Raw genomic sequence first — 24003 nt, forward strand, 5'->3', positions numbered from 1 at the left:
ATCTTAATTTTAACTGGAAGATAAACAAAGCAAAAAAAACAAAGCATGCTGCTTGTATTCTGTCTTATAGCCCTTAAAGCTCTCTTTGGGTGCTTTACAGTTTAATTGTACAGGCTGCACATTGCCCCCTCCCCATCCAGTCCCATCCAGCAAGCTAGACACTCAGAGGAATGGAAGGCCAAGTGAATCTTGAACCAGCTTCTTAAGCCCAGAATTGAACTCAGGTCATGAGGAGAGTCTTCACTGCAGTACTGCAATTTAACTGCTGTGCCATGAGTCTCCTTAGCAAAGAATGAGTGTGAAAAAAGATGGTTGCTTAAGCATGGATGTGTTTTATTTTTACTTACTTACTTACTTACTTACTTACTTACTTACTTACTTACTTACTTACTTACTTATTTATAATTTATTTAAATAAATGTTTAAAAGAAAATCATTTTACCCTGCCTTTGTCCTAAAAAAGGATTCAAGGTGGCTTGTATCATTAAAAACACATTTGAGGGTGAAGATTAGGCAGGAATATTTCTGACCTTTGTATTTAAGAAGATTAAAAAGTGTGCGGCCTTAACGATGTCAGGAGAATGAAAAGAATTTTGAAAGCTGTCCTTTAAATTGGAATGGGCCCTTGGAGAGCAACCTGCCCTCATCTTGCATAATCGTACACAAAAAGAGGCTTGAGGGGAAAGCTCAAAAAGTTTTATATTGTTCTACCATTTTCTATCAGTTAAAGGTTTACAGGCACTGGGGCTGCACAAATGCCCACCTCTCAGGATGTCTTGATAAATGATAACATGATAAGCATGATAAATTGTCTCTTGAGCTGTAGAGTTTGGGTTGAAGGCAAAGTCATTACAATGGAATGGAAAATCCTCCAAGGAACAGAGGGACAGATGCACACAAACACAGACACAGGTACGGATCCAGAGTATAGTTCAGCAGGGAATTTTTTTGCAGGACTGAGTGTTTCTTCATTTGTCATTTGTTAGACAGGGAGAAACTTTATTGTTAGAGCACTGAGTGACTGAAATGTTCTTGCTATCCTGCAGATGTCTGAGGCTCATTTCAATCATCACTTCTAGAAAAATGTCAGTAGGCATGTTTCTTAAGTCATTTCCAGTAGCTGATTTGGACGTGAGATATCATGATGACTGTGGAAACCATTTTTGGGTAGATGACTAAGTTAATTTGTGTGAGTGTTGGGATCGATGCAGAAACACAGCTAAGAGGAGCATGTCGTTTTCAGCAAATCTACGTCTTATCTGTCTGTCAATCTGTTACCTCATTTATTTATCCCTGATAAGAGTTCTAAACTGCATCCACACAGAAGTCTTTGAATCATAGAGTAATGGAGCCAAATTTGCAGGAACCCAAATCGAAGTATATCTGACAGAGCGTTCAGATGCCTCTAGCACTGGAGCACTCACCACCTCCCAAGGTAATTGGTTCCATTGTTGTACTACTCTAACAATTAGGATTTTTTTCCTGATATTCAAATGTGGCTTCCTGTAATTTGAGCCCATTATTAGGTGTCCTACCCTTTGGGATGATGGAGAATAGATTGTGTCCCTCCTCTGTATGACAGTCTTTCAAGTATTTGAAAAGTGCTATCATATCTCACTTCAGTCTTCTTTCCTCAAGGCTAATCGTGCCCAGTTCTTCCAGTCTTCCCTAATAAGGCTTCAGTTCCAGACCCTTAATCATCCTTGTTGTCATCTGAATTTATTCCAGTCTGCATGCAGACTTCTTAAATGCAGTGCCCAGAACTGGGCACAGTACTCAAAATGATTCCTAACCAGTGTGATTCCCCAGTTCCTCCTTTTTGCCTTTTTTGGAGATAGGGACAATGTGCGCCCTCCTCCAATCATCCAGCACTTCCTCCATGATTTAAAGAAAATAACAAGACAGTTGTCCTGAGAGTTCCTCAGCCAGTTCCTTCAATACTCTTGGATGCAGTTCATTAATAAGATATTCCTTGACTATTTGCTTATCTCAAGCTTAAATCCTGCCCCTTCTATTTGTACTTAAGACTGGAATATAGACAACGCAACCCAAACTGTATTTCCAAAACTCAGAAAATATGACTTGATACTGTTTTAATAAAAGCCAATTGGACTTAGATTTGATGTGTGAATTCAACAAACGCAGATAACTTCAGACATGTATTCTTGTTTGTCTGCTATTCATTTTCCTATGATTTATTGATTTGTGATACTTAATCAATTTGCCATTTTATCTCACAGTTCATATCACAAACTGAATCTCATTTTAATAGGAATGAAGCTTTCTTAAACATGACTTTGGTTTGGTGGCACCATCAACGAGTTTCATTTGGGTTGCAATAATGCAAGTTACAATTTTGTGTTGCCTTTAACTTGTGAAGGCCTTTTTTATGCAGCAAATAAAATCAGACAGATTTAGCTGAATTGACCAAAACAATGCATTCATTCAAGAGAAACCCAGAAACTGTGATAATGAGAGGTTTGTGTTCTGGACCCAATTTCATGGTGAACATAGTAGACAGAATGACTGTAGACTGTAGACACTAAAATAGTGCTCAACTAAAACTGGACTAACATGTAGACCTTGCCACAACATCTATTTATAATTTTTATTTTTATCCCTTTCCCACTTCCCCCCCCCCCTTCATTTGTGGTATTATAACTTCTGGAAGGTTTTAGTGAATGAGAAAGCTTATTTTCTTTGTAGTAGCACTTAGTTGATTAATAATATTAATGTTTAATTATGAATTTTGAAGAGTTTCTGTTTGTGTTTTATTTTCATCTTTTCAAGGCATTATACAGTAAATGCATTTTCAGGGCATAGTAAATGCATTTTAATATTGTTGAAAATGCTGAGAAGTGCAACAATTGATTAATAAATATTTTCAGATCCACATGGTGATCCATAAGTTGTAGATCAAGATCAGTTCCTACTACAGTTCATAAAGAACAAATTCCTCAAATACGCCAAATGGGACACAGGTTCAGATGAGGCAAAACATCTATCCTCTTGCTGCAGAAGATGTCCTTATATCAATGTTTTGCTTTCTCGCCATCCTTTTCCCATCCCATTTTGCTGAGGCTCATCAGTTATGAAACACAAAATATATTTCCCCAAAACCTTTTAATTTTCCCCCCAATCTTTTTGTTCAGGGCACAGACATGAGGGGGAAGGGAACATAAAAGAAATGTAATACATGTTTACAGAGTCTGCAAATTTGCTGCCATAGTGATCATTCTGCAGAAACAAGTGGGATTCTCATTATTTTCCCTGCAAATAACAGAAATAAATTAGAAGCTGGGCTTGTTTATAACAGCTACACTGTTCTGCAGTGAAGAAGGAGGAATAACTCTTAAAAGAATAATGCTCGTATAAAGTATATGCAACATGTCCAAAGTTAGTTTTTCTCTGCCATTAGTAATGTTGCAGTTTCAGCACTGCAGGGTCCCTCCACAAGATTTAGAGCTCAGCTATGCTATCAAATACCTCAGGCTTTGCTCTGGTTATAAAATGGAAAAAATCAGAGTATTTTCTGCTGCCTGTGTGATGCAAATGCTGATTTGAATCCATCCAGTGTTCTTTGCTGGCAAAGAAGTTTTTTTTTCCCCTCTCCTATCTTGGGGCTTCTATTTTTTATTGCTGGAAGGAAAGGACATTTCTTTGTGTGGATATCATAGAATCATGATAGGATTGGAAGAGACCTTGGAGGTCTTCTAGTCCAATCCCCTGCCCAAAGGCAGGAGACCTCCTACCATCCCAGGCCTCATACCATCCTGGACAGATGGCTGTCCAATCTTTTCTTGAAAACTTCCAACAATGGGGCACTCACAACATTGGGTGGCAAGCTGTTCCACTGCTTAATGGTTCTCACCGTCAGGAAATTCCTCCTTATTTCCAGGTTGGATCTCCCTCTGACGAGTTTCCACCCATTGCTTCCTGGATGTAGGGGGTGCCTGCAGAGTAGGAAGAGGTGGGGAGACAGTAGAAGAAGGAGCCCCAGCTATCAGAAAAGAGAGGGAGCGCCAGAGAGGTAGGGCAATGAAAGAGAGCAGAGAGTACGGAGTGTGAGAGAGAGAGGGGAGGAAAGAGAGTGAAAAGAGGGGGGGGGGAGAGAAAAGAAGCTACCTGGTCTCTTTTCCATCTTTATTGTGTGGAGAGGGTTTGTGGGAAGGGCCTTGATTGACCACTTGCTTGCCTTGTGTGCATGTATGTTGCTCTCTGAGAGAGTGTGTGTGAAAGGGAGCAGAGTTTCATTAAACTCAGGAGTGGATTGGCAGGAGGAAGATGGAGGAGAGAAAAGGGTGTGAAACAGAAAGGAAAGAAACCAAAAATTAAAAAATCAGAGGGCGATCAGGGAGAGGAGAGAATATGGAGGGGGGTTGTTTCACTGGACAATCTCTGCACATATAAATATTTTATTTTAAAAGGGAATGGAAAGATAATGCCATGGAATGTAGGTATTTTAAAATAATAAGTACAATATAAAGGATGTTAGTAGAGGAGGATGAATATAAAACAATAGCTTTGAAATTGCTATGGTAAGGAGATTTAAATAAAGAAATTAGTGAAGAAGCATGGAAGAGGATCTGGGGGGAAAGAATAATGAAAAATATGTCAGTTAGGGTACAGGAAAACTGTTTTAAAGTAATATGGAGATGATATTTAAAACCATTGAATAAAGAGTTATCGTCTGTTTGTCAGAGACGTAAAAAAGGAAGGGAACGTGCCATCATATTTGGTGGGCATGTGAAGAGAAACAGAAGGAATGGATGAGTATATTTAGTGAGATTAAAGAAATTTTAGGGACAGATATACAAAGATGTCCAATGTTAGCATATATTTTATATATGTTAAATATATTTGGAAACAGTCAATTAGACAGAGGAAAAATTGAACTAATTATTTGGGTTACTCTGTATATTTGAGTTATGATTGCATTTGTTATTTATGTTTTTGTTGTTTAAAAAAACCCAAGCTGCTTTAGAACAAATCATAAATGGAAAGCCAGGGGCATGACTAGAGGGAGGGAGGGAGGGAGAGAGGAAGGAAGGAAGGAAGGAAGGAAGGAAGGAAGGAAGGAAGGAAGGAAGGAAGGAAGGAAGGAAGGAAGGAAGGAAGGAAGGAAGGAAGTGGGGCTGTGGGGTGGAATGCCAATTGCAACGCATCCACTGTGAACGCTGAGCTCTTCAAATGTTCTGCAGCTCCTGTGCAATCACTGATTGCAATTTTAAACACAATACAGGCTTCAAAGCAAATTGAAGCAAAGCTGAGTCCTTCCAATTTGGCATTCCAGTGTAGTCACATTCTTACGCACATGCATACTTTCCTTCCTGACTGTACTGTACATGAATTCAAGTGCTCTGGATTATGAGGTGCAACCACAGGGAGAGTTATGATTTAACGGCAACTAGGAGGGTGGAGGCAGGTATCCATGGAGAGCAAATGGAGAAGTTGCCATCTAGAGACCACCATGCCTTCTTCTTGCACAACTTGTGAAATATGGAAGCAGAGGCATCTGTCACAACTTTCTTACTACACATCCCCCATTCTACCCTATCTCCTCGTACTTCTTCTGGAGTCAGCAAGAAATCACTGCAGCACACACATAGGCACACACACATAGGCACACACACATAGGCACACACACACACACACACACACACACACACACACACACACACACACACACACACACACACACACACACACACACACACACACACACACACACACAGAGTTGGGTGGGGGAGAAGAAGAGAAGCAAAGTTTTCCAAGCAGCCCAATGGCTAATGACATATTCCCAAGTCACCGTTTATAGATTCTGGTCTCACTGTGTTAATGTGAGTGTAATGTAAAACACACACACACACAAAATATGCAATGCATATAAGTACCCATAAATACAATGTTAAATGTACACCCTGCTTCTGAGCAGCAAAAAGTTTCAGATACTGCAGCATTCATCTGTTCTTTAGAAGGTAACTAGTGCCTTGTGCCTTGTCTGTGACACAAGGTTTATTTACAGATTCTTACAGGCTAAACATATGATGAGAGCATTCAACCTGAGCATCCCAATACATCTGCCTGTCATCAGATATCAAAGGGAAAGTAGACTGGCACAGGATTTTTTTTTTATTTTTTGATTTTTTATTTTATTTTTTGCAGAGAGCAAAGTCAGGTCTTGTTCCCTTTCAGACCTTTTCTAACACAGACAGGCATTGTACAGTAGCTTTTTATCCCATGGATAGAATACGTATGCTAGGGACTACACAAAGGGTTGAAAATGCCAACAAGTGAAAAATCATATAAGTGGCTAGAGCTCACTTTCAGTTTTTTAGGGGTGCAGGCAGAGAGAGATGGTGTTAGAGAGTGAAGAGGGAATTGTGGTGACCTATTCAAATGGTAAATCGTTGTACCTGGGTGCTTCCAGAAGGGACTATTTACCTTTTGTTTTGGTCAACACAAGAGGGGGCTGGGAGAAGCCTGGAGGCTTCAAAAAGTGAGTAGGGGGAAGCAAAGAGAAATGACATTCCCAAGTCACCATCTATAGATTCCAGCCTTATTGTGTTAATGTGCATAATGGTGTGCATAATTATGTTTAAACACACACGCAAAATCTGCAGTGTATATAAATGCCCATAAATATACCAGCCCATAGCACTTAAAGCACTCTATTGGCAGTTTCAAAGTTAATTATGTAGGCTACATATTCCTTCCCCCCCCACCCCAAGCAAGCTGGGTACTCAGTTTACTGACCTTGGAACAATGAAAGGCTGAAAGAATCTCAAGCTAACTACCTGGGAAGGAACCCAGGTCATAAGCAGAGTTTTGGCTGCAGTCATGCAGTTTAACCACCGCACCATGAGCCTTGGAGGGCTGCACATAACCCCAGGATTGCACTTTTGCCCACCTCCATGCTAAACTTTGCTTACCTCCACACATCAGCCATGCCTTCCTCCACCATCCTAGTTTCCAATGAAACACATCACTAGAATATTACCAGGTATCAGTGGTCCTTGGTTGGATCTTAAGGGGTATTGTTTCAAGATGCACTCTGATCACTTCTGATGGGGTGGGCAACATGCAGGACTCCAGGTGTTATCGGATGAAGTCAGTGTGCTGGGCAATGAAAGGAATGAGGGTATTAGCAAATGGAAACTTCATGTATCTGCCCACAGCTGGCATGCAAGAAAACCTACACAGCAAGATCCAATTCCCCTCTTCTCCTAAATGATTTGCTTACTTCAGAGCTTCATCTGTGAATGAAAGGCATGAGGTTGACTTTCAGTTGTACTCATTCCTCCTGCCAATTTTCCTCAATTAAAAACAGTGGGGAACAACCTTTAGTTTTATTCATGAGCTTGGAAAATGAGACTGCGAACGTTCTTGAGAAATTGCAGGTTTCCTCTTCGCCGCCCCACCTATTTCAATTTAATCCTCAGCAAACGGTAGAGATTGACATTGGAAGGTTAACGGGACAATCAGCTCTATTGGGTTCGTTTAAGATGCCTGAAAGTTCCAATTGATTATAATTTCGTTTTCGACTGAAAGATTCCAAAACGTGTTAAATGTCCCATTTGTTTTTTTTTATTAGTCACAGCTGTAACATGAAGTTTCTAGAACTTAAACATTTCATCTCCCCAGAGTTGGAATATTGAATTAGCATTGCCAGATACAATCAGGAGATTTTAATTTCTGATAGTAATGCAGTGTCAGAAGTAGGTGGAAATTTGTCCCCAACTATGCAAGCGATGTACATTGATCTAATTCAATAGAGGGTCTTGTTTTTGAAGACCAAAGAATTGTATACTATATGAACATAATTTATACAACCATCACTTTCTAACTGCATAGAATGAGTCTCACAGCTTTCTCTGCACTTTCCCAACAGGCATTTTCACTTAGTTCTCAGTGTACTCTGACCTGATAGAAACAGATATATCCATCAGTTTGATAATTGCTTGCTTAATAGATTTAGAAAACCAATGTAACTTGAAATGTTCTTTATGTGGGTGCAAAATCCAGTCTTTCATTGATAAAAATAAAAGTCCTGGGTTTCATCAATACATCCTTTGATGTGTACGCTGTGCCCATTTCTAGACCCACAGTGCTTTTTGTTCCAGATCTTAAGGGTACCCAGTGAATACTCATTACTAGGGAAATCCTGTCAAGTTGATGTATCTTGATTTCATGAAGGGTTTTGAAAAGGTCCCCCATAATATCCTTGTGTCCAAGCTGATTAGATGATGTTCCTGTTAGGTGGATTTGTAGCTGGTTGACAATCCGTACCTAAAGAGCTTTGATGGGTTCCCTGCCATCCGAGCATATGTGACATGTCGAGTGCTGCAAGGCTCTTGTCGAGGTCCTGTGTTTGTCAAAATCTTTATCTATGTCTTTAATGAGGAAAACAGAAGGAGACTCCCTGGAGAATGTGAGGCTTTTGAACACATTTGGGAACTCCCTGTGCATTGACGGTACCCTTTCAACCAATCCTTCTTCTCCAAAAACACCACCGCATTGCCTCTGACACAAACAGAGAAGAATTATCTTGGATGAAGGAGTAGAAGGGATGCTCATCAGATCTGCAAATGATATCAAAATGGGAGAGATAGCTAATATATCTGAAGGATGAATGAGGATTCAACCTGAAGAAATCAGAAAGTTGGGCCCAAACAAACAAACAAAAAATACTTTTAAAGGGGGATATGTAAAGTTTTACTTTTAGACCAGAAAGGTCAGATGCAGATATATAGGATGACAGCTTGCTTGGCTGCAGTATAGTAAGACCCCTGTATTCCTGGGGAATTGGTTCCAGTCAGTCAGTCAGTCAGAAACCTTTATTGGCATACTGAGTGCAGTAAAACAGACAAATACAATAACATACAACTAAAATGTTCACTGGGTAACGGGTAGGAAGGGCCAGCCAAGAGCATATTTAGGGCTCTTCATTCTGCGAGACCGTGCTACGACATCTCTGCATGATGGCATATACGTATCTGGCAGTTGACAGGGTAAGCTCCTTAATATTGCCACTTAGAAGATGCTGCATTTTCCTCATATCATCCCATCCGGAATGGGAGGAGAGAAATTGGTTCCAAGCCCTTCCATGGAGGTTGAAAAACATAGATTATAGCGAACACTACTATAAGACTGAATGCTATACATAACATGGTATCTGGTTCTCTCTAGTGGCCAGTTCTGGTAACTTTAGAAATACATATTTCTAGGATTTTTTTAATAGTTTCAGACTGTGGATAAATAAATCAGCAGATACTGATTCCATGGATGAGGGAGTTCCTAATGCATATGTAAAAGAGATCATCAGCTATAACTGAGTGAAGAATGTGATGTGGTGGTAAAAAGAAGCTGATGTAGTTGTGGGCTGCATCAGCAGATATATAGTGTCCAGGTGAACAGATGTAATGGCACCACTGTGTTCTGCTTTAGTCAGACCTCACCTTGAATCTGTCTGGTGCTCAGAGGTAGTTTAAAAGGGATATGGAGAAGCTGGAAAGGAGGGTGACGGAGATGGTTACGGGTCTGGAAGCCAAGAGCTGGGAAGAATGATTGAGTGAGGTAGCTATGTTAATCTGAAGAAAAGTGGTGATAATGACAGCCATCTTCAACTATTAGAAGAGCTGTCTTGTGGATGTCCTGCTCTTTTGCTCGGATTACTCCCAGAGCCAAGAAACAGAGGCTTACCAGAGTGTAAGCCAGGTGCCGGAGCTCCTAAACTAGAGTGCAAGACAGCCCATGTCAAGCCAGTTGAAGAATCCTGCAGCCAAACAGGAACAGTTCAAAAGTGGTCAGGTAGCCCAAAAAGTCACATAGCAAAGGTCAGGATACAATGCAAACTGAGAACCAGACATGACACAATTTCCCATGAGAACACAGTCCCAAGCTGAGGTTTATATAGCTGGGCTTCCTGAGCTTCTCTGCAGGCGTTTGGCCAAATGGTAGGATAATTCACCTTTGAGACTGCTGGTCTCCCCAGGAGGAAGATCCTTCCTTGAAGATCCCATACTACTAAAGGAGTTCCTTCTCCTGAGGATATTTTCCCTGCAGCCAAGCATTTCACATCTTGTCTGTGGGTCCATGTCTTTGAACCATGGTTTTGTACAGGCTGGAATGAGGCCTAGCTTCCTCTAAGCCAAGACAGCCCTCATTCACGCCTCTTCAAGCGTCTACTGTCAACTGTGGATTTGGCTTCCTGGGTCACCAACAGTCCAGGCTTTGCTGAATCCAGCAGTTCTTCACACAAAAATTAGGTGAAGACATGGCAGTGGAAAATGAGCAACCTTCTGTTCTGCATCTCTGGAATGCAGGGCCTGAACACATGGATTTGATCCACAAGAAAGGAATTTTAAACTAAACATTAGGAAGAAAAAAAATCTTGGCAAGAAGAGCTGTTGAAAATGAAGCGGAGTACTTCAGAAGATGGTGTATTTCTCTTCATGAAAGGCTTTTAGGTATAGTTTTGAAGGCTGTCTGTTGGGGTGCCTTAGTTGTGGATTTCCAGCCTCGGTAAGGGATTTGACTTGATGATCTGTGTGGTCACTTCCAGCTCTACAATTCCATGATTTTAAGGAAAAGCACTGAGACACACTTCTCTTTCATATAACTTTAAAGATGAGTCCTGACTTTGAGGAGTAGATAGAAGATTCATTCTGATGGCAACTGATCCAGATTAAGTCTTGCTAATATCACTCTGTAATACCAAATCTAATCAGTTGCGGAGGGGGGACAGTTTAAGATCCCAGGGACAGTCCCTGAGAGCACACACTTGAATGCAACCACGAGACAGTTTCAATTTGAAAAACTTTCTTTCCCTAATTTTATTAACTAAATCCCTTCTGACATGTTGTCACTGAAAATGAACAAGCCATTCATGACAGGAAGAAGAAGAAGAAACGATTTTCCACTTTCAATAATCAACATGTAAGCAATTTTGCCTTGGCCTTCGGGAGATAAAAACGTTTGTTGTCACAAACTGCTGATCTAGATGCAGCTGTTACACTTTCACTGTGATTTCATTGCTACTTTTAATTGTTAACATCGCAGACTTTATTTTCCTGTATTTTATTGGTGGTTTGTGAACCAATTTACTTAACTGTGATTTTGTGAAACACCTCACAGGTATATTTACATTCAGGGCTCCAATCTAAGTATGTACCACACTGTACATATATATTTTTATATATTTGTTTATACCTAGTATTCTGTTGAGAGACCATGTGATGCAGTAGATTGAGTGGCATCCTGGGACTCAGGAGACCTGGGCTCAAATCCCCATTCAGCCATGAGCTCTTAACTTGGCAAGTGGCAATGGTAAAACCACCAGCTAAATAGCTCACCTAAAACCCTGTTAAGGTCACTGTAAGTCGGGTGTTACTTGACGGCATGTGACAATCTAATAGCATCCTGTTGGCTGCAGACACACTGTGGAATAGTCTGTTTCACATGTGGTTCCTCCTTCACTTCTTATGCAAAGGGAATCCAGGGATCTCATGTTGAGTGGAACACCTGTTTAAAGCAACAGAACAATCTCCAGCTTGCAGAAATGTGAGCAGGAAATCATTTGGGTTCAGTTGAGTAGAGCTATTATGCTCTACCAAAAGCATCACCTGTACATTCATCTGATTTGCACTGTCAGCATGGGCATTACTAAACTGCTCACAGTAGCTTTGAAGAAGAACATGTGAGGGACTGACAGTATATATACATGATGTGCAGTAGACCAGAACCAAATGTGCACTCTGTGTGGCTCACATGAGCCTAGAATAAACCCCAGCAATAGCATTTTATTATGGGGCTCAGCATATGGATGGATTAATTATTCATTTATAGAGAGGTGATGAGGGGTGGCGCCTGTGCAGAAACAGAGCAAGACCTAACTATTACCTTAGCAGTGTTTCAAGAAGAGCTGATGCAGCTTGTTCTTCTCAGTCCTGTCTCTTTAGAAAGAAACTGCAACCAGAGGTTCAGCTCATTGGAAACCTATTTAGAAGCGATGTAGATCACCTTGAAACTCTGGGAGAGTGGTTCTCAGCCAGCAGGCTTCCAAATGTTATCGACCAATTCCCCAAACCACCACCCCCAGCCAGTATCGCCATGGGCCAGCCACCCCTGCTCCCATGTAGCTTCTGTCCACTCACAGTCAAACATTTCGAACAAACAAAACCCACAAAAAGTAGAATTCACACAGTAGCCTTTAGGAAGCTCAAGGCTCATTTAAGATTTGGTCTGCATCTTCCAGAAGTTGGAGCCACTAAGCAATCTGAGTTTGTCTGGCTTTCAATCCAAGCTCCTCTTGCAGCTCTCCATGGTGCTGACCAGTACTTGCCTTGCTGACATTGTATCTGATAGTGGCTGACCTCCTTACTGGAATATCCCCTGTGCTGCTGACCATTTAGGAAGTTGGCTCTTGCTGTGTTCAACCTTGCCCATCTAAACCCTTGGTTGTTGAGTTGACCCATCCTCTTGATACTCCAAGCAGAACCACTTTACCAGAATCTTGAACTGGACTTATTTATCATCTTCCTGTGAACTTGGGGATAATGGTACACTCAAATGGTCTAAAATTCTGTATTTAGCAGGACAATATAGATTACAGAACCATATTGTCAAACATTAGTTTCAGTGATCTTAATGACATTAAAATGTTATAACGAAGAGGTTGGAAAGCAGGTGTGAGGCATCCCTTTGTCATTCCTAGCTCCACCCCAAGAGAGATCCCTCCTCCTCCCAGAAATCAGTTGGCCTGTGACTACTGGAGGGAGAAGAATCAACAACTCTTTCCTCATGTTTCGATCCAGGTCTATGATCTGTTGCATGTCATGCAGATAAGAGCTTTGGAGAATTGAGTTTTAAAACAGCCTAAATCCTAGAAGAAAGGAAATGTTTTTTCACATTCTGTTGGGCTCAACAGAAAATCATAAAATGGTGAGAGAGGTCTGTGAGTTGGTCGATTACATGGAGCATATTTAGCAGAAGTAGGACACGGCTATTTTAAGCAGATGTTATGTTTTTTACTACCATCATTTTCTTCTTCATTGATCAGTGACATTGTTTGATCACATGTTGTAAATTGTCTTGGCTGTGTAAAACACAAAAAGGTGAGAAATAAATTGAACTAAATATATAAATAATGGTTAAGCCTTTGTCAACTCCAATCTATACATCTGCTCTGGTCAGTCATCTTGTTCAAGATCAGAAATTGTCTTACTTCATGTACCAAGGTAAAATATTTTCCCCATATGAATTTTGAGTTATTTTCTGATCCCATAAGAATTCCAGTACATTTGTGGGTCAGCAGTAGGATTCGGAGTTAAGTTTGAACTTTGAAGTTTCTCCCAAATGTACTGAGAATTCTGGTGAATCTCCCAACCCTGGAACTGGACCAATAGACAAGCAGAGTACAGTATATAGTTTCTGCATCTCTGCATCATTATTCATCAAAAAATAACATGACTGGGACATAAAAGTATCACAGTTGTAAAACAAAAACAAGATATTACTTAGAGGATGATTAAAGCACTTTTTATCTCATCTATGATGTATAAATGTTATGTTTAGTCATTAAGTTGTGTCCGATTCTTCGTGACCCCATGGACCAGAGCACTCCAGGCCCTCCTGTATTCCACTGCCTTTTGGAGTTTGGTCAAATCCATGTTGGTCGCTTCGATTACACTGTTCAACCATCCCATCCTCTGTCATCCCCTTCTCCTCTTGCCTTCACATTTTCCCAACATCAGGGTCTTTTCCAAGGAGTCTTCTCTTCTTATGAGATGGCCAAAGTATTGGAGCCTCAGCTTCAGGATCTGTCCTTCCAGTGAGCACTCAGGGTGGATTTCCATGAGAACACATAGGTTTGATCTCCTTGCAGTTCAGGGGACTCTCAAGAGTCTCCTCCAGCACCACAATTCAAAAGCATTCACTTCCATACATCGCTACTGGAAAAAACATAGCTTTGACTATGCGGACCTTTGTCGGCAAGGTGATGTCTCTGCTTTTTAAGATGTTGTCTAGGTTTGTCATCGCTTTCGTCCCAAGAAGCAGGTGTCTTTTAATTTCGTGGCTGCTGTCACCATCTGCAGTGAAAGCTGTCACTGCCTCCATATCTTCCCCTTCTATTTCCCAGGAGGTGATGGGGCCAGTGGCTATGATCTTAGTTTTTTTCATGTTAAGCTCCAAACCATTTTTTGCGCTCTCCTCTTTCACCCTCATTACGAGGTTCTTTAATTCCTCCTCACTTTCTGTCATCAGAGTAGTATTGTCTACATATCTGAGGTTCTTGATAATTCTTCTGGCAATCTTAATTCTGGCTTGGGATTACTCCAGTCCAGCCTTTCGCATGATGTATTCTGTATATAAATAAGCAGGGAGACAATATATACAGCCTTGTTGTACTCCTTTCTCAATTTTGAACCATTCAGTTGTTCCATATCCAGTTCTAACTGTTGCTTCCTGTCCCACATATAGATTTCTTAGGTGATAGATAAGGTGGTCAGGTACTCCTATTTCTTTAAGAACTTGCCATAGTTTGCTGTAGTTCACACAGTCAAAATCTTTTGCATAGTCAATTAGGCAGAAGTAGATGTTTTTTCTGGAACTCTCTGGCTTTCTCCATAATCCAGCGCATGTTAGCAATTTGGTCTCTAGTTCCTCTGACTCTTCGGAATCCAGCTTGTACTTCTGGGAGTTCTCGGTCCACATACTGCTGAAGCCTACCTTGGAGGATTTTGAGCATAACCTTGCTAGCGCGTGAAATGAGTGCAATTGTACGGTAGTTGGAGCATTCTTTGGCACTGCCTTTCTTTAGGATTGGGATGTAGACTGATCTTTTCCAATCCTCTGGCCACTGCTGAGTTTTCCAAACTTGCTGGCATATTGAGTGCAGCACCTTAGCAGCGGCATCTTTTAAGATTTTAAATAGTTCAATTGGAATGCCCTCACCTCCACTGACCTTGTTTTTAGCCATGCTAAGCATCCTTAGAAAGGACCCACTTGACTTCCCTCTCCAGGATGTCTGGCTCAAGGTCAGCAACCACACTATCTGTGTCGTCCGGGACATCCAGATCTTTCTGGTATAATTCCTCTCTGTATTCCTGCCACCTCTTCTTGATGTCTTCTGCTTCTGTCAGGTCCCTCCCATTTTTGCCCTTTATCATGTCCATCTTTGCACAAAATATTCCTTTAATATCTCCAATTTTCTTGAACCGATCTCTGGTTTTTCCCTTTCTATTATTTTCCTCTCTTTCTTTGCACTGTTCATTTAAGAAGGCCCTCTTGTCTCTCCTTGATATTCTTTGGAAATCTGCATTCCATTTTCTGTAACTTTCCTTATCTCCCTTGCATTTTGTTTCCCTTCTCTTCTCTGCTATTTGTAAGGCCTCACTGATGATGATGATGATGATGATGATGATGATGATGATGATGATGATGATGATGATGATGATGATGATGATGATGATGATGATGATGTGTGCACTATACAGGGGAATAAAATATCCCATCACTGTGTATAACCGTTAAAGGAAGTATGAAGACCTTTCTGTGGTTACACTGAATATTTCCCAAGTCATCTATGAGATGAAAAGTTATACATGTTTTATTTCATTATAAATAGTATTCTCATTGTTCCTTCTAACAGCAGATTATGTTTGTGAAAGCTAAGAGATTTTAGTCAAAATAGTGCTGCTTAGAAAGAACAGGGAAGCATCTGCATGTTCAACAAAACCCTGAGGGTTACAGGAATAAAAAAAAATCAATACTTTTTTAAAAAGAAAAAATCAACCCTATGATGTCTGAGTATGCACAGCAACCACTAAACATATCCTATGAAATAAAACTGAACATAAGCAAGAGAGTAGAATTTTGGCTAGAGATGGATTTTCACATTTCTTAGACTATAAATCCCTTAATTCTCCATTCTGGGAGTAAGGTAAAGGTAAAGGTTTCCCTTGACAATTTTTGTCCAGTCGTGTTCGACTCTAGGGGGCGGTGCTCATCCCTGTTTCCAAGCCATAGAGCCAGCGTTTTTGTCCGAAGACAATCTTCCGTGGTCACATGGCCAGTGCAACTTAGACACAGAACGCTGTTTACCTTCCCACCGAGGTGGTCCCTATTTATCTACTTGCATTTGCATGCTTTCAAACCGCTAGGTTGGCGGGAGCTGGGACAAGCGACGGTGGCTCACTCCATTGCGTGGATTCGATCTTACGACTGCTTGGTCTTCTGACCCTGCAGCACAGGCTTCTGCGGTTTAGCCCACAGAGCCACCACGTCCCATTCTGGGAGTACTACCTGATAAACACCAAAATGTGGCTCGCCTGGAAGAAAGGCCTTATCTGGAAAGCCTTGAGGCTTAGCTAGGCCTTAGCTCCACCTGCCCTGCCCCAGTACTAGCCTGAAACCTTCTTTCTGAACAGGAAGCTTAGGTGGTGCCTATCTGTGAGGTACAGCTCTCAAAATGGTGAAATCTGGAACTTGTAGTTCATGAAATGCAAAAATCCTACCCCTAGCTGGAACAGAGAGTCTCGTTACTGTATTGACTTTAAGCTGATTGCAGACTTTTGTGCATGATAGCTGGGAGCTGTGTGTGTATCCACTGTCCAGAACAGTCTCTTGTTTGGGAATGCCTATTCTAAACAGACTTTAAAATTTTCACTGACAATGCATTATAGGTGGGTAGCCATTGATATATTTAATATTCTATTAAAAATACGTTGACACATTCAAGAACACAAGAGTTTTGTTAAAGTGAACAGCAAAAAAAGAGCAGACAACTTCAAAGTAATAGAAAGAAATGTCTAAGAATGCTGTTTTTCTACAGTTTACAATGCTTCCTTTGTATAACTTTAGAGCCAGCTTTCAGAAGAATGCAGAGAAACTGGTGAAAACACTTATAGTAGAACTCATGGAGTGATACACACGCTATCTCCTTTTACTTGACTCAGTGGTTTTTGTTTTATAGATTGCAGTGACTGATTCCCTTCTGATCAGTTTTACTCGAGTGACCTACTGGCATCAAGGAAAATGTTTTAGATTGTTGCAAAGTTAAGAATAAGGAAAGACCCTCGGAAGGAAGCTGTCTTCTGTAAATAGATTTCTTCTAATTTCTCCTTTCCTGATCAATAGGAGGAGAAGTCCCCTACACAACCCTGGCGACACGGATGATGATGGGTGCCTGGTGGCTCTTCGCCTTGATTGTCATTTCTTCCTACACAGCCAACCTGGCAGCTTTTCTGACCATCACTCGGATTGAAAACTCCATCCAGTAAGTCAGTGCTAATAGTGTAATTGAGAGGATGGGTGTTTCCTAGAACTGCAGGTGGGCCTGGCCTTTCTATTAGACCGAGTCAGCCTGCTCAGTTGGCAGCAGCAAGGTTTTGCAGGAGAGAGGCTGGGTGCCATGCTGCCTATGATAGCTAAGTTGCCTTCAGATCATCACAGTCAACAGGCCAACTGACTGTTGTACGTGTAATGGGAGGGATAGTCATCTTGTGCAGCAAAATGTCTTTGATTGGCCTGGACTGTAACTATCCTTAATATAGTAATGGTACCTGAGCACCTTCCACATCTTTTTACCCAACAGTGTCCTGATGCTTATGCTTCTTATCTAATTAATAGCACTGTGCTGTCAAGTTGATTCCAACGTTGCCAGGGGTTTCTAGGTATACATTACTCAGAAATGGTTTACCATTTACTTCTTTTGGAGAAGCTCTTAGACTGCGCAGCTTGCTCAAGGCTACACAGGCTAAATCTTCTCCTGGGAGACACCCTGGGGAAGTACACTCTTTGCTTCATAGCCAAACATTCCAACTCTACCCGGCTGAAATTCAGTAAGAAGTCACAATTAAAGTAGACCTATTGAATCAGTGGAACCTGAGTAGGTGTTGACTTATCAGTTACCCAGTGATCCAATTGGACTATTCCAGTAGCAACCTACTACTGGATTGTAGCTACTGAGTTACCCAGACAGCTTATCTATAAGGAGCCTTGTGGCGCAGTGGTTAAACCGCTGTACTGCAGCCAAAACTGTGCTCACGACCTGGGGTTTAATCGTAGCCGGCTCAAGGTTGACTCAGCCTTCTATCCTTCCGCAGTCAGTAAAATGAGTACCCAGCTCGCTGGGGGGGGGGGGAATGTGTACCCTGCATAACTAACTTGTAAACCGCCCAGAGAGTGCTTGAAGCACAATGGGGTGGTATATAAGCAGCACGCTTTGCTTTTTATTCTTTTTATTCTCCAGCCATATTGCTTCCAATTCCCACCACTGCTTAAAACAAATGGTATATATTTGCTGGAAACACACACCAGAACAAATAATTGCAAATGAAATAATAAAAGGCAGGTACTTTATAAGAGCAACAGAGTCAGATGGCTTTCAACACTTCTTTAAAACGGGTGACCTTGTCAAATCATCTCACAAAGAGAATCACAAGTTGAGAGGTCCTCACCAGGAAGGCTCTACCCTCATGGTGAGGACCTTTCACCATGAAGCTTAAGCATATACAGAGGTGCCTCGCTTAACGAGTGCACCGTTTAACGAAGAATCCGTATAGCGATCCCTTTTTGGGGATCGCTATACGGATCTGCCCCAATCGCCGCACTCGCTTTGCGACGATTGGAGCGTCCGGCGGCCATTTTGGAGCCGCCGATCAGCTGATCGACGGCTCCAAAATGGCCGCCGGACACGAAAACATCGCTGGAGGGGTAAGTTTGGACGCTTATTGGAACACATTAAACTAAGTTTAATCCGTTCCGGATTAACCTTCGCTATACGAAAACATCGCTGTACGGGCAAGGAAAGCCTATTGGAACGCATTAATCCGGAACGGATTAACCTCGCTATACGGGGCACCACTGTATCTGCTTAAGCAGATCCAGAGCATGGAGCCTCTAATACATAGCTTTTCCTTTTGTAAGGTTTATAGTTTCATGGAATTTTAAAAGGGGAGGTCTACTTTGAAAAGCAGTATAGGAGAGAGACCTGAGATCTCCTTTGTGCCTGCAGAAGAATAGCAAGAAGGACTGCACTGCTTCAGGTTGCAGGAGGGACATCCCCTTGTATTAAACCTTCCCTGAATTTTCCTTTTCATGCACATTGAGCTAAAGGCTAGGGTATAATTTCCCACTTAACGTAGTGCCATTCAGAAAAAGAAGGGGTCAGTTTATCTTATTTTCCGACTACAGTGGTACAGTCTATTCTGCCAGCTCAGCATTTTACCATCTCACATCTTGGTGCTGAGCCTGTTTAGCAGAGAAGAGAGGTGGGATCGATAGGAATGAAAACAGTCTCCTGGTTTTTCTTGGTCCTTTACCCTGCAGTTATTTCTTCCAATTAGCTGTTTTTAGGTGCTTCTGTACAGGCTGTGATATCCTTGGGCTGTGGCACATTCCTAGTGCCTACGTAAAAGGAGGCAGGATGTGAAGAAAGGTGCCCAACTGCTCTTGATTGTGACAGGTCCTGCTGTTTGTCTGCTCCATTCAAAACCAAGCAGACCTCAGTGGTTGCTGCTGCTACATCCTTCCCCAAGGAACAATTCATGGCTCTCTGTTGCGGGCCATAAGCAATAAAAGGAATATATTCGCGAAGGCTTTCATGGCCGGGATCTAATGGTTGTTCTGGGTTTTTCGGGCTCTTTGGAAGTGTTCTGAAGGTTGTTCTTCCTGACGTTTCGCCAGTCTCTGTGGCCGGCATCTTCAGAGGACAGCAACCAGAGTACAGGTTACTGTCCTCTGAAGATGCCGGCCACAGAGACTTGCGAAACGTCAGGAAGAACAACCTTCAGAACACGGCCAAAGAGCCCGAAAAACCCAGAACAACCAATAAAAGGAATGGTCATTCAAATCATAGAATCTCCACCCTTAGACTATAACAAAATGGTCTCTAACTGCTGAAATAGGGAAATAAATCATAAATCATAATTGCACACCTTTCTGAATAACACATAGTACAGAATGCAGCACCTCTTCATGCATATGTGGACAGAACTTTTTAGCCGTCATGCAATATAGTTCAGATCTATCTGAGGACGTCCCTCAAAGCTTTCACCCAAGGAAGGCTAACTGTGTCTATGGTGCTGCATTAGGAGAACATCATTGCCATTTAATTCTGATAGATATTTATTGTTCACAAAAAGAGAGAGCAAAATCTTTTTTTTTCTTCCCAACCTGACATCACAAACTCTATCCTCCAGCCCTATAAACTACCCAGCTATCACTGTCATTGTGTTCCGATGTGGCTGTCATTGCAGGGTGTCAGATCACTCATCTTCTGCATCCCGTCTTCTCAGCCTACCTGGCATTAATCCTTACAACTGCAGCAAGAGGGAGGAGAAGAGGAAACAGCATGGGCATAGTGTTCCCTGAATCGTAAATAAGAATGCTTCCGAAATAGCCACCTTGGCCTCATTATTCAGTGACTAATTGCTCCTGCACATGACAAATTATGTGCAACAAGATGGCTCTAATAGCACCTTCAGACTCAGGAGACATATTGTTGTTTGCCTTGCACAATCATGTAAAGATGATTCAAAGTTTGCAGCTCGTATGTAATCAGCACTTTACAATTCTGGCCATTATGCTGCTCAGGATTTTCCTATTGTCAGGGATGAAAATCAGATTTTACTGTTCTAAAATTATCCAGCATTTTGAACCTACAAACCACTTTAACTATTGCAACAACACACAAATTAGATTGGAACCACAGCACATCTTCAAGTATGAGAACAGAAACAACCAAAGCAGAAACAAACCAACTAATGACATATAGGGTTTACCTTCTGTTACTAAGGCATTTTTGCTTGAGATATTGCAATATGGGGGAGGAGAAAATTAGCTTGCAGATGGAGAAAAAATGTGCAGTTGGGGGAAAATGTGCATTTGGAAATGGATAGATGTGCATGGGGGGGGGGAACAGATAGGCTGTGCACATCTCTTCATTAAGGAGTTATATGGCAAGCCTGACAAGCAGTGTAACAGAACAATTTGTATAAGGGTTAGGAAGTGTTTAGTTTCCGTACTTGAATCAACCTACCAAATGATTTTTTTAAAATAAAACCCTCTTCTTTTTTAAAACTTTCCTCCTCTTCACTTTCATCAGTGCTAAAAATCTGCAGGTCCTATTGACTGCAGTATAACAGACACTAAAAGCAACCATTCGGCCTGAAGATTTGTGTTTGGCTTTTGTGGGGTAGATTTTTGACAGGGCGTTTGTGCAACAGGAACATCTGCTTTGAATTTAAAAAAAAAAACTGCTGTAGTGCCATGTCCTTAAATTAATGTATTATACTAGCCCTGCCTGTTCTCCATGAAATTGTAATTTAGGGAGTCAAGGGAGAGTCCAAAGGAATTAAAGTCTTTATAATTTCATGCTAGGATTCTTTGGGAAAGTTCTCGCATTTGAGTGCTGCTGGCTTCACTAATAAAGTTACAGTATTACCAAAGCAGGTTGTCCCTTTCATTGTGGTGACAGGAGAGATGTTCTTATTGGCATTTCTCATCCTGACTTGAGCCATGCTTTATGTTCCTGTTGGCCTGTTGAACCTGATGTATTTGTGCTGGCCATCTTGTGAGGTGGTATCGTTCAGCGGGGTTGGAGCACCTGGCTGTTCGGCCAGGAGGTGGGCATCTGAAAGCGCATTGTGCCTCCTGGAAAAGGTAATGGCTGAGATCACCAGAGCAAAGTGTGTTTGCCTGATGGGGTTAAGTGCCGACCTTGTGTGACCTTGTGCTGCCCCAGAAAACCACCAAATGCCAGTAGGAAACTGTGATAGGATCGCCATGTGAGAACTGACTTGGCAGGACATAATTATTAATTATTGGATATGGTGAATTTGGCAGAATAATAAAGCAATGAAAAGTTGTAGGAATATATTTGGCCATAGCCAAGATTTCTAATGATCAGCGGCACCGCTTAGAAAAGCTCCCTTTTGGGCAATAGTACCCCAAACTGCTCCAACCAGCAGAGCCATGGGCTAGGAGATTCAGGGAGCTATTATCTCAAAAAGCAAGTTTTCCAACAGCGGTGTTTCATGTTTCTGGATTATTGTTCCCCGGAAGCTGCCCTGGTACTTCCTGAGAGTTGCAATCTTGCTGCCCATTAGGTTGTACTGAGGTGATTCCCAAAGAAGTATGACTCCCAGGAAAGACCAGCTTGCTTTCTTTTCCTTTGCTTTTCTTACAAATCAAAAACAAGACATAATGGCCAGAGAAGCAGATGGTGGAGGTTGACACCTCTGAAGCCCTTCTCTGGATGGGCAAAACCTGATTTGGGAAAGCTTTGTAGGACATGCAGCAATAAAGAATGAAGAATTTGGGTTTGTGGGCTGCAACTCCAGAATTCTTGGAAAATTCTGGGCATTGTAGTCCAAAAACATGGAAGAGCACACCCCTATATGTTTTCCAATCTCTGGCCAGTGGCTTTGAAGAGTTTTCATCAGAGCTCTTTCATGTTACCTGCTACCCCATCTTTTACAGTACCTGGAGATGTCAAGGATTGAATCCAGTACCTTCTGGATGGCTTTCACTTAATTATGTCCCCTCCACTAGATGTAGATTGTTAATTTGTCCCCTCAATATCATACTTTTACTTTACTTTATTTAGATTTATACCCCTCCCCTCTAGACAAAGTCAACTCATAATCTTCATTTATTTTCATTTTGTTTTTGTCTCCGGTTTTGCTGAAACAGTGGGAAAAGAAACTTGTTTATGACATTGCTTTGGTTTACCATTTGAGAGATGAAAGAATAACTTATGGATTTTTAAAGATGTGCATGGAAAACATTTTTCCCATTCCTGTATCCCACTGGACTGTTTTGCAGCATCTGTTGCACCTATCATTTATATTAACAGCAGCCCATGTAAGAAATTGCTGTGTTGGCTGTTATCTTGGGGAATTATATAGCTACACTGAGTCTTGTAAGCAACTGATTAAAATTTGTAAGGTGTTCTCATTAGAAACAGGAGACCCACTTCATCCTATCCCATTCCTATAATCTACACAGTGAGTACCTTGCAATTACAGGACGTTATGATATACAACAAGATATGTTGTGGTGAGCACCATCAGGAGACGAAGAAGCTTATTAAGGAAAGTGGTGGCAGCCCAAAATTCGAAATTGCAGTACATTTTTACAGCTTCTTTCATCACAAACCTTCAAAGCTTTGACAAAATGAATGTGAATCTCATTTTATGGAAGCACAGATGTGCACAGGCTTGCCCGGAATTCTGAGACCATCAACCAGAAGTGGAAGGCATTTATAACTTTCAAGTTACACTTAACAGTACTACTCTCAGGAAAACCATCACAGTTGCCCAGCTGCTCATTAACACAATATCTTTGGCCCAAAGGAATATCCTGATCCAGCATAGTGTTCCCTTGGACTTTTTCCATCAGCAGATTGGCTATTGACTGATTCTGGCTAAAGCTCAACGGACAAATACTGTAAGATCTAGTAAAAGTTTTCCAGCTGTTGCTGTTCACCCCATCATCTGATTTATTTTTAGTAGGAAATGTCACACTGCTTGTAGCCTGATAGACCAAGTTATATTGAAACAGAAGGGAAAGTGAAATACACTGTCACTGACTCTTGTGAATATTGCAAGATCAGAGAAGGAGAACGTTTGACCTCCTGGATATTTTGGACTGCATCTCCCATAATCCCGAACAACAAACCATATTGGTAGCACTGATGGGAATTTTACACCTAAATATCTAGACAGCTAAGTTTCTCACCCCTGCTCTACATGGTGATAATCATAGAGAGGGTGGAGTTAATCTCTTCATATAGCCTTTCCCTTGTTATATGTTCAGGGAGTCATTTGTGGTATACAGAGAAAAGGCTGCATCTGCTGTTGCCCCACAGTCAACAAAACAAGCAATAAATTGCATGTCCTTTACTTCCTATGCATGCCACCAAAGCTATCCCATTCTACACCTTCTCTTCTTCAACAACCTGTAGCTATGTTAAGTGATCAGGGGCCTCAGTTTAAG

General features: G+C 41.4%; 1 protein-coding gene across 5 annotated transcripts in view; it reads left to right on the forward strand.

The window, feature by feature from the left end:
• The window catches only part of GRID2 (glutamate ionotropic receptor delta type subunit 2), a 963252-nt gene that overhangs the window by 808684 nt on the left and 130565 nt on the right, over positions 1 to 24003 (forward strand). For all 5 annotated transcript variants that reach the window (XR_012087806.2, XM_073001950.2, XM_078394565.1 and 2 more), the window contains one exon: positions 17140 to 17278. Coding sequence is in view for 4 of the 5 variants with exons in the window: in XM_073001950.2 (XP_072858051.2) it covers positions 17140 to 17278 (139 nt within the window). In the remaining variant the exon portion in view is untranslated. The remainder of the gene's footprint in view (positions 1 to 17139; positions 17279 to 24003) is intronic.

The sequence above is a fragment of the Pogona vitticeps genome, chromosome 5 (assembly GCF_051106095.1).
Source record: "Pogona vitticeps strain Pit_001003342236 chromosome 5, PviZW2.1, whole genome shotgun sequence".
NCBI lineage: Eukaryota > Metazoa > Chordata > Lepidosauria > Squamata > Agamidae > Pogona > Pogona vitticeps.